The sequence below is a fragment of the Artemia franciscana genome, chromosome 10, assembly GCF_032884065.1.
Source record: "Artemia franciscana chromosome 10, ASM3288406v1, whole genome shotgun sequence".
NCBI classification, from domain to species: domain Eukaryota; kingdom Metazoa; phylum Arthropoda; class Branchiopoda; order Anostraca; family Artemiidae; genus Artemia; species Artemia franciscana.
The window spans coordinates 40,863,415-40,879,636 of NC_088872.1; the positions used below are offsets into that span (position 1 = coordinate 40,863,415).

At 34.1% G+C, this 16,222-nt stretch overlaps 1 protein-coding gene across 1 annotated transcript in view; it reads right to left on the reverse strand.

Moving 5' to 3' along the window:
• Positions 1–4,320: 4,320 nt before the first annotated feature.
• The window catches only part of LOC136032195 (poly(3-hydroxybutyrate) depolymerase-like), a 283,620-nt gene continuing 271,718 nt past the window's right edge, over positions 4,321–16,222 (reverse strand). The window contains exon 12 of the mRNA XM_065712402.1: positions 4,321–4,541. Coding sequence (XP_065568474.1) covers positions 4,441–4,541 — 101 coding nt within the window. The 3' untranslated portion in view covers positions 4,321–4,440. The remainder of the gene's footprint in view (positions 4,542–16,222) is intronic.

Consider the following 16,222-nt stretch of genomic DNA (forward strand, 5'->3'; position numbering starts at 1 on the left):
TAACTCCCTTCTCTTGCTGTCTTACATATTATTTTTTTTTTTGTGGGATATAAAAGATTACATTCATATACCTAACAGTGCAAAAAGAAGAGAGATAGAGGGGAGGTGACTTAACAACCACCACTAGGCGAAATGATAGCAAGTAATGCCAGGAACATCATTTTATCAATATTTGAAGCGTAATGTTAGTCTTAGTCATATCTTTATACATATTTTAATGTTTTTGTATTTCGTGGGAGGTATTACTTCACACGTTTCTTGTCAGCATCCATAGGGGACTTCCCCTGTAGAAAAAGAAGATTTATAAATTTGAAAAAAAAAGAAGATTTGTTCGAAGACCTCACCTTCAAAACTCTAAGAATGAAGACCCGATATTTCAAGTTAATGTTTCAGACCCCCTCCTCCTCGTGGAAAATTTTGAGGAGTAAATTTTTGCAGGAATTATTTACTTTCTCAAAGCATTATATACAGATATTAAACTTGAATGTAAATACCAGGGTTTAAGAAGGGAATTGTAGATTTCCTTTCACTTAAGAAAGATTTCGATCAAACAACTCGCAGTAATAAACTGTAAGTAAAAAGTAAAACTTGCCATTAGAAACCAAATTTCTAAGAAACGAAGTTTTGATTATAGTATTACCACAAATAAATCTATTATTTATGCAGATTCTGAATTTGCGAAATGTTATTAAATTTAAAGCAGCTCATCAAAAGCTACAAATGTAGGATATTTTGCCTTACTTCAGAAGCTGGGGTTAAATCCCCAAAAAGGGGTATACTCTCGATGAATATTATAAAAAAAAGTCAAATTGCATAAGAACCCCACAGTGACTAGTAACAAAATGCGAAATCTCTTGTCTTTCCAGAGAAGGATGGTGACGCATTCGTTTTTTCCCCTGAGTTAACCAGCACTCGTAGATTATTGAAAGAGTGTTCATTCGAACGAATATTTATACCCTTTTTACTCGATGAATATCTAATACTCTTCTTATATAATAACTTTTAAAAATTTTACCACAAAACGAGTTTTTCAAAGAGAGAAAGCGCTCCATTAAGCCTAATTTGAGCAGAAATAAAGCCAAATAACCTTCCAAGCACAGAACTACCATAAATCACCATCAATAAAAAAAAAATTAAACTAAAACGAACAGAAATTACAATAAATAACTGAGTCAAACTCAAAAACGAGCAAAAATTACAACCCCTATGCCTTCTCAAGGCCAGATATAATTTGCACTTTATTGTGAAAAAATGGCAGTGGGTTGTTAGTTTAATATAAACATACTGATATTTATACTTTAAAGTTTGAATAATTTCTTATTTATTCAAGTAAAAATGTGAAAAATTTAAAATGTATTTTATTTTCAGTAAAGTGCAAATTATGTTCTGATCTTCAGAAGGCATGGGGATTGTCAGCCCTACTCATGTTAATTTTTGCTCGTTTTGAGTTTGACCCGGTTATTTATTACGCTCTTTTGACAATGTAAATTTCACATAGTGTCTTTTGATTTAATACAAGTTTCTCCTCAGTATTGTAAATGGAGTAGTGTGGTAGCAGTAGTGTCTAGCAGTAATAGTTATGATAGTTGTAGTGGTAGTGGTAGTATGTAAATAGTGTCTTTTTGATCATCTCCCTTATCATTTCCTGAAAGTTCCAAAGTAATATACTCAGTTGTTCCTGAGTTACGCCCTGTTGACAATCCGTATACACATAACTAGTTTTGATTTAATTCAACATTCTAATCAATATTCTCTTAAATGCTCACCTGAATGCCCTTCGTCTTTATGGAAATTAAAGTTCAAAGAACATACTTTCCTCAATAACATCCTCTATGTGTAAACAATAAACAAATTGCCCTGAGGGCTGTGGGAAGGTTGACATTCCCAAAGACATAACTTCTGGATCTTTCAACAATACTGAACAAAGTGGATCTTTTAAAATATTGATCATATATGTTTCGGGGAACAATAGGTTTTAGGGGGGAATGGTTGCCTTCCATTCACTTTTGACTCTTAAAAAGGGCACTAGAACTTTCGATTTCCAATCGAATAAGCCCCATCCGTTCTGAAGTTTATACGAAGCTTATCTATTCCAAAACACCTTACATGCTCCGGGGCAAAACTAAGAACCTTTTCTCCTCGGCTCCAAGGTGTCGTGTCCATCCTGAACACATTGTTACATGCTCTTTGGACTGTTATTAACAAATGGTTGTCTCACAATTTCGATCGGATGCGTTTGGGAGAAAGAGGATGTTAGGGGGAGGTTGTAGTTGACCCCTGTGACTTAGGACTCTTAACAGAGAACCGAAACTGTACATTTCCATCAAATTAACGTCCTTTAAAGTTCACATGACTACTCCTTCCTCTATAACCCACTCTTTATGCTAAAGTTTGGCCTTCTGTCCCAATTCCTTAAAAACAATTCCTGAAAAACAAGGGCCGTTTAATTAGAATCAGAATAATTTTTTAAAAGTATTAAAAGAAACTTTGGACTGGAAAGCGGGTATAGAGGATGGGACAGCCCCCATCATATACAGAATAATTTCTGCTCGTTTTCAGTTTTAAATTTGCTACTTACTTTAAGTAGAAATATTTTTTTTTAATTTAATCTATTTATAAAACCTGGTTTCATGAAACAATCTTTTGAATGTTTTTTCAACTGAAGGGAACTTATTCTAGTCTCTCCTTTTTGGAATTTACTAGCATGTGATTCAATAGGCAACGGTCTATGTGTTCGATCGTTTACAGATTCGGCAGACAGCTAGATAAAGTTGCAAATTTCATGGGAACAATGACAGAAATTCAAGATAATGCTTTGTTGGTGTTCAAAAATATTGTCAAATACTTTCTTAGAAATATATGAGCAAAAAACTACATTAATTATATGCATGGATTGTTGGAGGCCTGTAAATACTTTGTTGCAACTTGGGATTTTTTTTTTTTTTTTTTTTTTTTTTTTTTTTTTTTTTTTTGAGCCATCTTGCTAAATTCCCGAAAAATCTTAGTTAGTGGAAAATAGCTTTAGCGATTCTACCAGGATTTGAAGGTGATGGAGGTACATTATCAAGGTAGACTGGGGTAAACACATGATGGCTGACACTGATGGAGCATCAAGCGAGAACGTCCCCAGTTTTGACACCACGAAAAAAAATAACTATAAACGAATATTTTTACCTTAATATGCAAAATATCTTGTAAGAACTCACCTTAACTTGTGGTAACTAAATAAAGCCTTTCTATGAATAGAATTATTCATTTTAAAGGTATATTTGGTGAGTTTTCCCTTTTCTGTTTCTCCCATGCTTATTTTATTTGAATTTTGAGTAATAGATAGGCGGTAAAACTAAATTCGGTTCTTCGGTTAAGGGAAGCGGGTTCTTTCCGATCTAAAATGGGGCCTGTAGCTTGCTATATGCGATACCCAAGATATTTAGAGGTATTGAAGATTATACCGATATGATGAGACTGTCAATTGGTGACAGGTATACCAAATAGAAGCAACAAGGTAGAATATATAGCATAATGGCACACTTACGTACAATGGGTTTTGGTGGCATTATTACTTGCTGAAGTCGTTAATTTAGGAAAACATAGGTCAAAAATATGATAGAAAAAACGGAGAACAAATCTTCGTGAATGCATTGCCTTCAACCTCATTCCCCCAAAACTAAAAATGTAAATTTATAAGAATTTAATTTTTTTTTCTATATAGTAGCCATGATTGTCGTGACAGAGAAAGAAAGCAGGAAAAAAATTTTCCGGAAGTCTTACAGAGGAAACTTGGTAGAGCTAACATTCATTGGGCTAATACCGTTTCCAAGGAGCATATGGGTCCCCTTAGGTCTTTTATATACAGGGAGATAGTAGAATTTACTAGTATGTCCTCTGTTTTATTTAATTTCGTCAGGTACCGGAATTAGCAAACTGGAATCTTCACTTTTAGACCCAAACAATTCCTGTTCGGGTACCGAAGACTTGTTTTAGCGAGAACCCAAAGAAAGAGTTTATCGTGTAACTTAGAAAGTCAACGCTATAGATAACAACTGCCTTTATTTTAGACTAAAAAGCCCAAAGGAAGTCATAATAATTCGCTGATCTAATAAAAAAAAATATGCCTGTTTCCCTGTGAAATATACTATTGAACATCTGTGTGATTTCCAAAAATCATGTATCTGATTTTGTGTCTGGAGCATAGTGAAGAAATTCTGGAAGCTTCATTCAACTACACCAACAGCAGCTGATTTTTGGAGATGGAAACATTGGAGATGGAGATTTGAAAGTAAGAAATAGCTAGCCAAAGAGAGCATATTTGCATAAAACTAAGTGTTATTACAAAAACTGTATTTACTAATAACGGTTCTGTTTTTGTCACTTGCACAACAAATTTTATAATTTTTGCTATTTACAATATATACAAATATTTGTTTCCCAAGTTGTTTTTTATAAATAGTTCCTGAACAGAAGATGAAGCCACAAATACGTCAATGGGAAAAGAAGTGGATAATTCGCAGAGCTTCTTTGCATTGCAGCCGGCTCTTCTCCTGAAATTAAAAAATCAAAATGAAATATTACATAATATAAGATCAAAACTGCTGCTACTACTACTACTAATAACTCACAGCAGCACCAAGCCACCTGAGGCCAATACAGCTACACACGCTCCTCTTCCAACCCATCTATTCAAGGCCTAGCTCTTTACATCCTCCGAGGAACTTCCCATTTTCTTTAAATCTTTATTTATGACATCCTCCCACTCCAAACGAGGACTACCTGCTTTCCGTTTAGCCCCAGACGGTTGGCCAAAAAGGACATTGTTTGGTAATCTATCATCCTTCATCCGTAGAACGTGGCCTAGCCATCTAGGACGTTTTTAAGATGTGGGATATTATTTCATTTTGTATGTATATAGCGTTTATGTTTCCCCTCTTGTCTTCCCTCCCCCTCCCTCCCCCTATGTGTTTTGGTAAGGTTTGGTTTGCTAGTTTTATTCTTATCCATGTCTTTTTTTTCCATGTTGATCGCATCCGGAGGTGATCCAAGATATTCGGACTTTGATTATTAATTAGTGCGAATTTTCTTCTTATTATCTTCCCATTGTCCTATCGAAAAGTTATAGCCGTTTTTCAGCACTTCCAGTTTCTTTAAATTGTAAATAGAAAGGCGTTGTGGTATAAGAAATTATTCCAAAGTTGTAGTTTTGGTGTGTCTCCAGAGCTTCGTCTCATGGCTGGGGCATGGAGTTGAAACTTTCCAGAAAAATCTTGTTGAAGATTGAGGGAAGGGGCATTGTGACTTTAAAATTCTTATGTTTGGACAGAAAACACTTTTCACCAATCCTCACAAAAGAGAATTCGTTGCGGTTTTTGTGGTTTCTATGCCTGTCGTCCAGGACTATCAAAAATTGCCACCCTCTGTCGCAATAGGTAAACGCCAAACTTTTCAACTTTTAAACACTTATTTTTAATCAAATAATTTATTTCATTTTTATTTTAATTTATCAAAAGAGGGTAAACTTAGAAATAAAACAGCCCTTGTTGCCACTTATTCCACAATTTGCCGCGCAAAATCACAATTAAAAGAAAACTTCAGTTCAAACTTGTTATTGTGCACCATATCACAATTATATAACCAAAAAGCTTCTTTCCCCTCAGATTTTTTAAGTGTATATGTTTTTAGCCATAATACGTCCCTTTACAGATTCTCCGAATGGAATCCCGTGCAGAATGTCTCTTTGTCCCAGAAGATTTCGAAATGATTGAACACTTTTTTCCTTGCATTTGTCAAATGTCATTGCTGAATGCCTCTTCAGCCTTTTTCAGAACTTAAAATTGACAAGCGAAAATGGCTTATTATATTACTTTCTTGTTGACATTTAAAGACGATATTACAAATTCTAAGCTGTAAAAAAAGTTTGGCAAAGAACCAAGCGGGAACAAAGCCGTCAAGATTTGCGAGGCCGGTGCTTACGGCAAGGCAAGAGTGACATTGCAAAACTGTAGCGCAATGAGTCAAAGTGCTGCAATTTATGTTAACGTTCGACTAGCGCTTTCCTGAAAGCATTTTACAACGTATCGAATAAAACAAGCTCTTAATTATAAATTTAACTGTGGGAGCTATCACTGTGGGAGTGATACCATTATCAGTAGTTGCTATCGGAGGAGTCTTAGCTAAGTTACCAGTTATAGGAGTATTCTAGGGAGAAAGATCGTGAAAGGAAAAGTGTTATACGAGTAGCTGTCTAATAAGACAAAGTCTTGATGAACTCTAATGAGCATATATATATATATATATATATATATATATATATATATATATATATATATATATATATATATATATATATATATATATATATATATATATATATATATATATATATATATATATATATATATATATATATATATATATATATATATATATATATATATATATTTCTTCTTGTCTTCTGAAAACCCTCCTTGAACTTTTCGAGCTTGTATTTTTACATTAATAAGCTATACTTTCCTGTTTTGATGGAAGCACCCTTATTTCCTTTGGTTTCCATAAAATACTAATGCTGTCCAGAAATTTGACTAAAATAATGAACTCAACTAAACTGCTATAAAAACATAAGCTAGCAGTTAGATTGTCCTTAGATTGATTAATGTTTAATGGTTTTTTATTTCTTCAAGTGCCAAAAAGAACTTTACGCCTCGAAAAAAAGTATTGTCTGATTATTAAAAAAATATTTATGTTTTTTTCTTGAACAGATAAAGAGATAAATGCAATTTTCAATGTTTTGATAGCGCCGAAGAAAAATTTGAATAGAAATGAAGTTGAGGGTTAATGAACATATTAACTTTTTTTACTCAAAAACGTTATACTACCGGGCATGAAATATGCTGGAGAGACAAAAGTTTTAAACCGTGGGCAAACTTTGTTAAATGACTTTGAATAACCCTTCATGTATAATATTCTTAGTCATCCGCTCCCTTCCCATGGTTCCCACCTGGTGAGAAAAAAAACACAAGATTTAAGTAATTTTTGTTTAATTTAGTGATTTTAGTGAATAATTTTGTTTAATTTAGTGAATAATGTTTCATTTCCGAAAGTCATGTACAATCGAGGTTACATCTCTGTTTAATCACCCTGATGATTGAGGTATCCTTTATATTTGTGAAAAAGCTTTGTAATACTCTCATCATAAAACGTCACCACAAATAATTTAAACATAGTTTTAAGGCTTTCTTTGTGTTTCTCGTCAGTTTGGAAATGCTGCACCACAAAAGACTCCTTAAATTCAGGGGATATCTCAAGATATGAGACCTGGGCCCAATATTACATTCCTGAAACAAATCAAGCAGAATTTCAAGCACAACTATGTTATGGGAACTGTTTTCTAATATAAAGAGGTTTATTGCTTGGAATACTTATGCCACCAGGAACAGTAATTATTGCATATTGCCGTTGTGAAACTTCGTAACACATATGGAAAGCTATTTAAAAAGAATAAGGGCCTTTCTGACTTCTAGAATTGTTTCATTCCATGATTATGCCAGTAATCCCAGTGCTCGTGTAACTTGGCAGTGCCATAATCAATTTAAAAGTAACTTTTTTGAACTCCAACCATATCCATACTACTAGTTGCTGAATGACTTCTGTATTTTCCCTGACTTATAGAAGCGGCATAACATCAGCACTTCCACGCTGATAAAGAAACACCTGCATATGCTTCTCATCCATCTGAATCTATTCAAAGCTTCACTCTTCACCCCTCCAAAGAAGTCACAATTTGCTTTAAATCATTATAACCTATTCCCGCCCTATTTAGTGATACCATAAGTTTGTTTTACCCTAAAAGGAGAGTCGAAAAGAATAATCTGTGGCTGTCTGTCCCCCTTCCTCCACCAAACGAATCCCAGCCATCTCAACCTTTCACTTATTATAGCCCTAGAAAGTGGGATGAAACCACATTTGATCAGTCAAAACAAGTGCCCAAAGTTATCTGTAGCAACTCTTCTAGAAAACATATAACAAATCTTTTTTGGTCTTTCAAAGCACCCACGTTCCAGAGCTAAAATTGACCACTGGCATCACTATAGCTTCCAATATTCTAGTCTTGGTTTGCAGACTTATCCTTCTTTTATTCCAAACTGTTTTTACTGTTAAAGAAGCAGAGCTTGGGTTATTCTGATTTTTACATCTTCACTGCATCCACGATCTTTTTTAATAAAACACTACCAAGGTAAGTGAGTCTCTTGCATCCAGGTATCATCTCGATCGTTCTTTTGCTATCCAATATAATCTCTTCATCTTAGTTTATTCATATTTTATGTGACTTATTGTTCTTAACATTCAGTTTCAAATCTATTTTGCAACTTGAACCTTCAAAACCTCCAAAGTCTCATTCATTTCGCTAAAATTTTATCTAGAACACTCGAACTACCTGCATAATTTAAGCATAGAAAAGTTTTACGTTTCCGTATGATTCCATAGTCCCCCTTGGCCTTTGCCGCGTTCTTCAGGGTGAAGTCCGTCAAGATGTCTATGTATAAAGGGATAAAAAACAGTCCTACTTAACTCCTGACTTGATACGAAACCACCTTTTAGGGGTTGTTTCCCCCTATTTTCTAGAATAAGGCAAATTTTCTCAGGCTCGTAACTTTTGATGGGTAAGACTAAACTTGATTCAAATTATATATTTAAAATCAGCATTAAAATGTGATTCTTTTGATGTAGCTATTGAAACTCTAAAACTCTTTTTTAGAGTTTTGGTTACTATTGAGCCGGGTCGCTCCTAACTACAGTTCGTTACCACGAACTGTTTGATTGCTTCTAACATCAATAAAAGCACTCGTTTATACCCCAGTATCCTGTATCGCTCCTACCAGTCTTAAATTTTCAATAAAACAGTCAATAAGATTGGCGTTTTACACTCACATGACTACCACATTAACTTATTGGCCATTTTATAACCAAATAGTGTATTGATTTTGACTAGATTTTAATATCTGTAAAATTGCTGTTTTCCTTTCCAAATTTTCCTAGGCTAGGATGTGATCTATCCCTATTTCTACCAACCAGAACATTAAAGTACCTTAATAATAATACGTGGGATCCTATTTGAATATTTCTACCTGGGATCCTATCTGTTTCTACCTGAACGCGAACAAATATTTTATTTTTCTATTGCTAAATTATTAAATATTTGCTCTACATGTGTGTAGAGCAAATATTTGTTGGCGTTCAGGTAGAAACAGATAGGATCCCAGGTAGAAATATTCAAATAGGATCCTTCTAAATCATTCTAAAAAAAGGATCCACATAAAACATAATAATAATTCAAACATGTGTGTGCTCTACATGTGTTACGATTGGGTTTGAAATATTATGTTTTATGTGGATCCTTTTTTTAGAAAGATTTTTAGAAGGATTTTTCGAAGGAATTTTTAGATTTAGGTAAGGATTTAGAAGGATAAGGGTTAGAAGGATTTTTAAGGATTTAGAATAAGGATTAGATAAGGATTTAGATAAGGATTTAGAAGGATTTTAGAAGGATAATGTACAATTATTGTGCAAATGTTGATTATGGTTTGTATATGTATAAGCACGAAAAATTTCTTACTCTACAAAAAAAATAATCAAGGTCTTAATATCTTCGTGCAGCAAAAGTGTAAAGCCAAATAGCGCGCTCTGCAAGCTAATATCGTAGAGAATTGAGCTTCATATATAAGGGTCAAGGACCCAAGCTCAAAATTGGACTTTGTTTTTTGTCAGTAAAAAAATAAATTATTGAGGATGGGTTTTTCTGAATTTGTAAAACTAAGGTCATATGTCTTAAGGTAAAAGCTGGGCTTGGTAGGAAACATATATACAAAATAGATATTAGACTACTCGCTCGTGAAGACGGAAATGAAATTTGATTAAAGAGAGGGGAGGACTCTTTTTCTTCATAGATAGCTATTTTCCAAGTTAAAGTTCTGGTAAGTCTACCCTTTTTTCTGTAATGGATGTGGGAACAGGCTAAAAATGTTGAGGAAATTTTTTGGAAGCTAAAGGGGTCAAGGTAACAACGATTCTGTACCAGATGAACCAAAATATCTTTTCTCCGATCCTCACAAAAATATTTGTGTTTATTTCTTCGTCAATCCTGTCGTCCAACAGGCTTCACTGCTACTTTAACTGGCAAGTGACTGTTGTCTTCCGATAATAAAGAAATATAGTGGATAATGAATAAATGACTATTAATATAGATAGAACTTTTCAGTTTTAGAAGCAGGAGAAAGTTTCAGACAATGAACTAACTGCTTCTTTATTGATGCAGCAATAAAAATGTACCTTAACGAGGGCACTCCCTTACATGATTTTCCATTTTCAAGGAAAAACAGACAAAACCCATGATCTTCTCCCCAGAATAGGTGAACCGACTACAGGTCTTGACACATTTCCTGTAAATATTCCAGCCCCAAGTATAACAAAATTTTATAATTAAAATATATGCAATTACCTTTGGTTTAGGTGTATTAGATAAGAACGGTTTACAAATTCTGAATTGGATATAGCTCAATCAAACTTATTATTATAATAAGATTGTCATACATGGACCATGTTTTTTCACAGATGGATCAAACGAAAAATTTTCGCTTATAAAACCTTGCATTGTATTCTGTGTGACAAAAATTATTGCAAATCCAAACTTGCCAATTGGAGGTAAAATTCTAGTTGCTGGAGGTGGTTTCTGACTGTGTTTACCAGTTCAACTCAGAAGCAACCGCATTGAAACACTTGAAGTGTCAATAAGAAAAAATCATTCTTGGAAGTATTTCAAACATGTTTCATTAGAACAAAAATATATGGCCCCTCTTGAACAGGAAGCATTTGCAAATTACATCCAAGACCTTGGAAATGAAAATCTTCCCAAAAATGATTTAATGAAATCTAATTTTCGGAAGATATAATTTCGAGTTGTAATTTAATTGAAAAAGTATTTAAAGAATGTCGGCACTTGGCACACGGCAGGTATATATATATATATATATATATATATATATATATATATATATATATATATATATATATATATATATATATATATATATATATATATATATATATATATATATATATATATATATATATATATATATATATATATATTGATTCTCACTATTGAGCATTTTCTTGATGTCATGACGTCCAAATGGACCCTAAATTAGAGTTAGTGCCTTGATAAAACTACGCTTTGTTTTAACGGACCTTTAGATTTTCCCTCTGCTTGTCTTTTGTCATTATGACAGATGTATCGCCGAACCTTTGTTTCTTTTAATTGTTCAAGTGGCGGGATAAAAACTTCTTTTTCTTAGTACGGTTTATCTAGTCCAGGTTTTTGATTTTCAAAGGTATGACCTTAAATTAGAGGTAGTGCCATTGAAAAATTACGTTTTTTTATTGGACCTTTAACTTTTACCTCCACTTGTCTTTTGTCATTATGAAAGACATATCGCCGAAACCTTTGTTTCTTTTAATTGTTCAGGTGAAAAGACATAATATATTTTTCTTCGAACGGTTTATATAGTCCAGGTTTTTGATTTTATACGGTATGTTAGGTACCTTTGTCTCTTTTAATTGTTCAAGTGGTGGTACAAAAACTTATTTTTCTTCCAACGATTTATCTAGTCCTGGCTTTTGATTTTCAAAGGTATGGTAGGCATTGATGATCACTTTTGTTTCTATCGGTTGTTCAGGTGGTGGGACAAAACTTCGTCTTTTGCCTTGGCTTGTCTTTTGTCTTTATGAAAGACATATCACCGAACCTTTGTTTCTTTTAATTGCTCAGGTGGTGGGACAAAACATTATTTTTCTTACAACGATTTATCTAGTCCAGGTTTTTGATTTTCAAAGGTATGGTAGGTATCGATGACCTAATCCATTTCAAAATCCAAAACCCAATCACCATTGCTATCATTTTTAATCTGTTCAGTTCGTTTTACCATGGTTTGTCTTTCGTCATTATGAAATACATGTCGCCGTACCTTTTATTTTTTTAACGAAAGTATGGTAGGCATTGATGACCTTATCCATGTCAAAATCCCAAACCCAATCATCATCGCTATCGTTTTCAATTTTGACTCATTTTGATTCTCGCTGCCCAGGTTGATTTTCATTTACTCATTCACATGGTCGGTGTCGTATGTCTTCTAACCGCGTGTGTCTTCGCTCTCCATTTTTATTTTGACATCGATAAGGCCATCAATGCCTACCATATCTTTGTTTAAAAAAACAAAGGTTCGGCTGTATGTATTTCATAATGACGAAAGACAAGCCGAGGTAAACCAAACCAAACAAATTGAAAATGATAGCAATGATGACTAGGTTTTGAATGGATAAGGTAATCAATGTCGTTCATACCTTTTAAAATCAGAAACCTGGAGTAGACACATTGTAGGAAGAAAAAAAGTTTCTGTCCCACCACTTGAACAATTAAAAGAAACAAAGGATCGGTGATATGTCTTTCATAATGACAAAAGACAAGCCGAGGAAAAAGAATAAGCTTTTTTCCCACCACCTGAACAATTAAAAGAAACAAAGATTCGGCGATATGTCATTCATGATGACAAAAGACAAGCCGAGGGGAAAGTTAATAGTTAAAAAAAACTTTAATTTTACAAAGGCACTACATCTGACTTAAGGTCCATTTGGACGTAAAGACATCAAGAAAAGGCTCCAATCGTCGGCGTTTAGAAGACAAGCGACAGTGAAAGTCCATATATAAAAGCCTTGCGGCGTGCTGAGTGCTGGGTCCGGTAGCGAAGCCGCCACACTTCTGGTTCTATATATATATATATATATATATATATATATATATATATATATATACATATATATACATGTAGAAAATTATAGTCATATTTGGATATTCACACTTTATTTTGAAAAGCAAATACATTAAATGATTTCTTTTCTCGAATCATTGATGCGCGTAAGTTAAATTTTTATTTAAAAAGTGAAGCTTGAGGGGTGATAGCCCTCATTGTATTCACGGTAATCCTAGACAGGCTATGAAACACGAGTAGAAATTAAATAAGCAAAACAAGTTTTCTTAAATGAAACTACATGTAAAGTCGCATTCCAATAATCTCTCGTTACTAGAACCAACATTAAAATAAACATCAAAAGCATGAGTTGTTTTGAATTTTTGGCTACTTGGCTATGTCTTCAAACAAATGCATGTATACATTTAAATTTTTCTCATGACGGCTATTATTTGTTCTTCAATGGTATCTGTGTTCGTAACTTGGCTGTGAATTTTCTGAAATTGGGTTCATAGTTTGTTAACCCAGCAAGAATTAATTCAATTTTATGCTCAGTTACGAGTTGTAAAAGGTGCTTTGATTTTGTTTGCTTCATTTTTGAAAATAGTTATTTACAACAATATGTTCTACATATCAGATGCAAGCACCTGCGGCTTTCAAAAGACATAACCGAGAACGTCACTTTTTTACATCTTGAGCTAGATGTAGCCCATGCTATTTCGAACGCGCGGTTTCCATTGGTGAAGACCAACTCTGTCTATCGTGACTCCATCTATTAATCAATATGTTAAATCATCGCAAAACCGTGAATGTATTGTCGACAACTTGCAGAAAAAACTTGAATATGGCTACAGAATCGATGTCACAACAGTAAATGCATTTCACCGATCAGAAAACTTCTAAGACTGATAGATTTACGTATTTGCGCTTTTGTCTTGCTATATTTGCAATTTTGATCTGGTGATAGCCATATATACAGAGTAAAAGCATTCTTTGATTTAGGAAAAAAACATGCGTGAAAAGGCAAGAAGGAAACATTTTCTATCGCAAAATTCTAAGTTACTGGTGTTCATCATTTGATCAACGAGCTGATGTCACGCATTTTAGATGAAAATTTCAACAGTTACACTTTAACGTGAAGCTATCTACTCTAATTCAAGATACTTATGTAACAGCCGTAGAACCATTGGCAGCACTAATAATGGACGTGGAACCATCAGCAACACTAGTAGCAGCCATAGAACCATCAGCAGCACTTAAGGTAGATGAAAATGAGGAAATTTATTACTTCACAATTCTAGTGCAACTGAGATTGTGTTCGGAATATTTTGGTTAGATGAACCCTTATCCCTAAAATGATCCAAGCGTTTTTGTCTTTGAATTTGAACCCCATTTTCCCCTACTGCTGAAAACATCTATCAACTCAATTTTAGTCCATATTCCAGACATAAGATATGATTCAAATGCTAATAGGTCTGTCTTAATGCATTAATGTTCAATTTACAGACCTTTCAAGCTGAGCCTCCATCAACTTTAATTGCAGAAGCTGAGATTAGTGTGGTGGTTCCTGCTAATCTAATCTACGAGCTCGAAATACGGCCCTCTACATCGAAGAAAGAATCAAGAATGCCCGATAGAAGTATCCCTTACCTTTCCTGTGCAACAAAACCTAATATTTGAAATGCAGGGACAAGATTGTAGAGGAGAAAAAGCAGCAGATTAACGCAAACTATTGGAACTTCCCTTAAGAACAGAGGAGAAAAGAGGTTCCTCTTCTTTTGAATTCACCTTTGAAATACTTTACAGAGGGCAAACCGATGACACACCTGTGGAAGAAAAGGGTCAAAGGAAAAAATTACTTTATAATGTCCCTCACAGTTGACTCTTCGGGAGAAAACGAGAGCAGAAAAATGTTCCTGCGTAAGCTTGGATACAAAATTCACTCAGTGGTGCATGAACTGAGGAAAGGGCAGGAGCATAGTGATAAAGAAAATACTTTCTACATTGACGTGCTAAAAAGCTCATATACATGATGTCACAGAAAGAGGAGTGCTTTTTTCACAAACCCACTCGTTCATCGAAATATTTTCCCGGTAACTCTAAATCTAGACGTTTGCGTCGTTTGGTACAAATTGTTACTCTTTAGTTAAAAATTGTTACTCCAAGCTTTTTTTTATCCAGGGCTCTTAAATATACAGGAGGGCTTCTACTTCCCCCTTCAACCTTTTTTTAACTCGTGCTTAATATTCTTAAGACAATGCTTCAAGAACTACCGTTATCTCTAAAAAATGTACACCTCCAAATGTTTATTGGGAGACAGGAGAGTCTGAAATGTCAAAAACAAATTAAAGGTTCAAAATTTACAGTGTTTTTAAGGTGAAATATTTGGGTAAATCTTTCTTGTAAGGACGTTTCTATGAACGCGAGTAGAGGAAAAACAAGGCCCCAGAAAACCATTCAACGTTTTATATAAATTAAAAAAAAATTAGATATATCACCATTTTAATCTCGAAGTGAAGTCATCGGTGAAGTTGTCAAGGATGTTTGAAGTTCCTTTTCGCCGAGATTAAAATGGTGATAGATCTTTTTATCCCTTTACATGCATTTTTAATCGCTTATTGTTTCCTGGGGCACTGCCCTCTACCAATTTTCATGGGAACATCCCTATAGAAAAGATTTATTCTTATGAAGAAATCCGATCCCTATAAAGAGATTTTATGCATCTAGTTAAGGATTTTTGCAATGGAGATTTCATTATTATAGGCACGAAGTCACATCTTTTTTGCTACCACATGCCACCTTGGGCTGATGCTGTCAAGAAAAATTTGTGCTAAGCACATACATGTTCGTATTAGCTTTCAGATGAGCTCTTTTACAACTTTCTATGGTATTTTCTATGCCCACTAGTTTAAAAAAAATAAAAAAAAAATAAAAAGAGACAACAGCGTTTCAAGCTATTTTTGTAAATATCAGAAAAATTGTTTCCGCGATTAATTTTTGCTGTTAAGATAAACTTAAGTAACAATTTTTATCCCAAATCCAATTATGATAATTTTTATTCATTTGGCAGTTTTTTTCAGAATGTGCTTTTTAGTTTTCACTTTCAAAGGGGCCTGGGAGGGGGTTTAGCAAGAGTGGGGGACTCCAACTGAGGAGTCTCAGCTTTATTGCTTATAATGATGCACTTTTTATACTTTCCAACTTTTAATTCTAGAAATGGCACAAAAAATGTCATTTTTGGTGCCCTTTTTCCCCTTCTGATGGCATTTTCCAGATAAAAACTACAATCTACAAATCTTTTTCTGATATGATCAAGAGCCTCGAATTGACTCATTGAGCAGCTCACTACGATGTTGCAATAGCGTGCTGATTCAGCTACTCAATATACAATTTAGGAAACATATGAGGGGGGTTGGAGGGGAAGTATA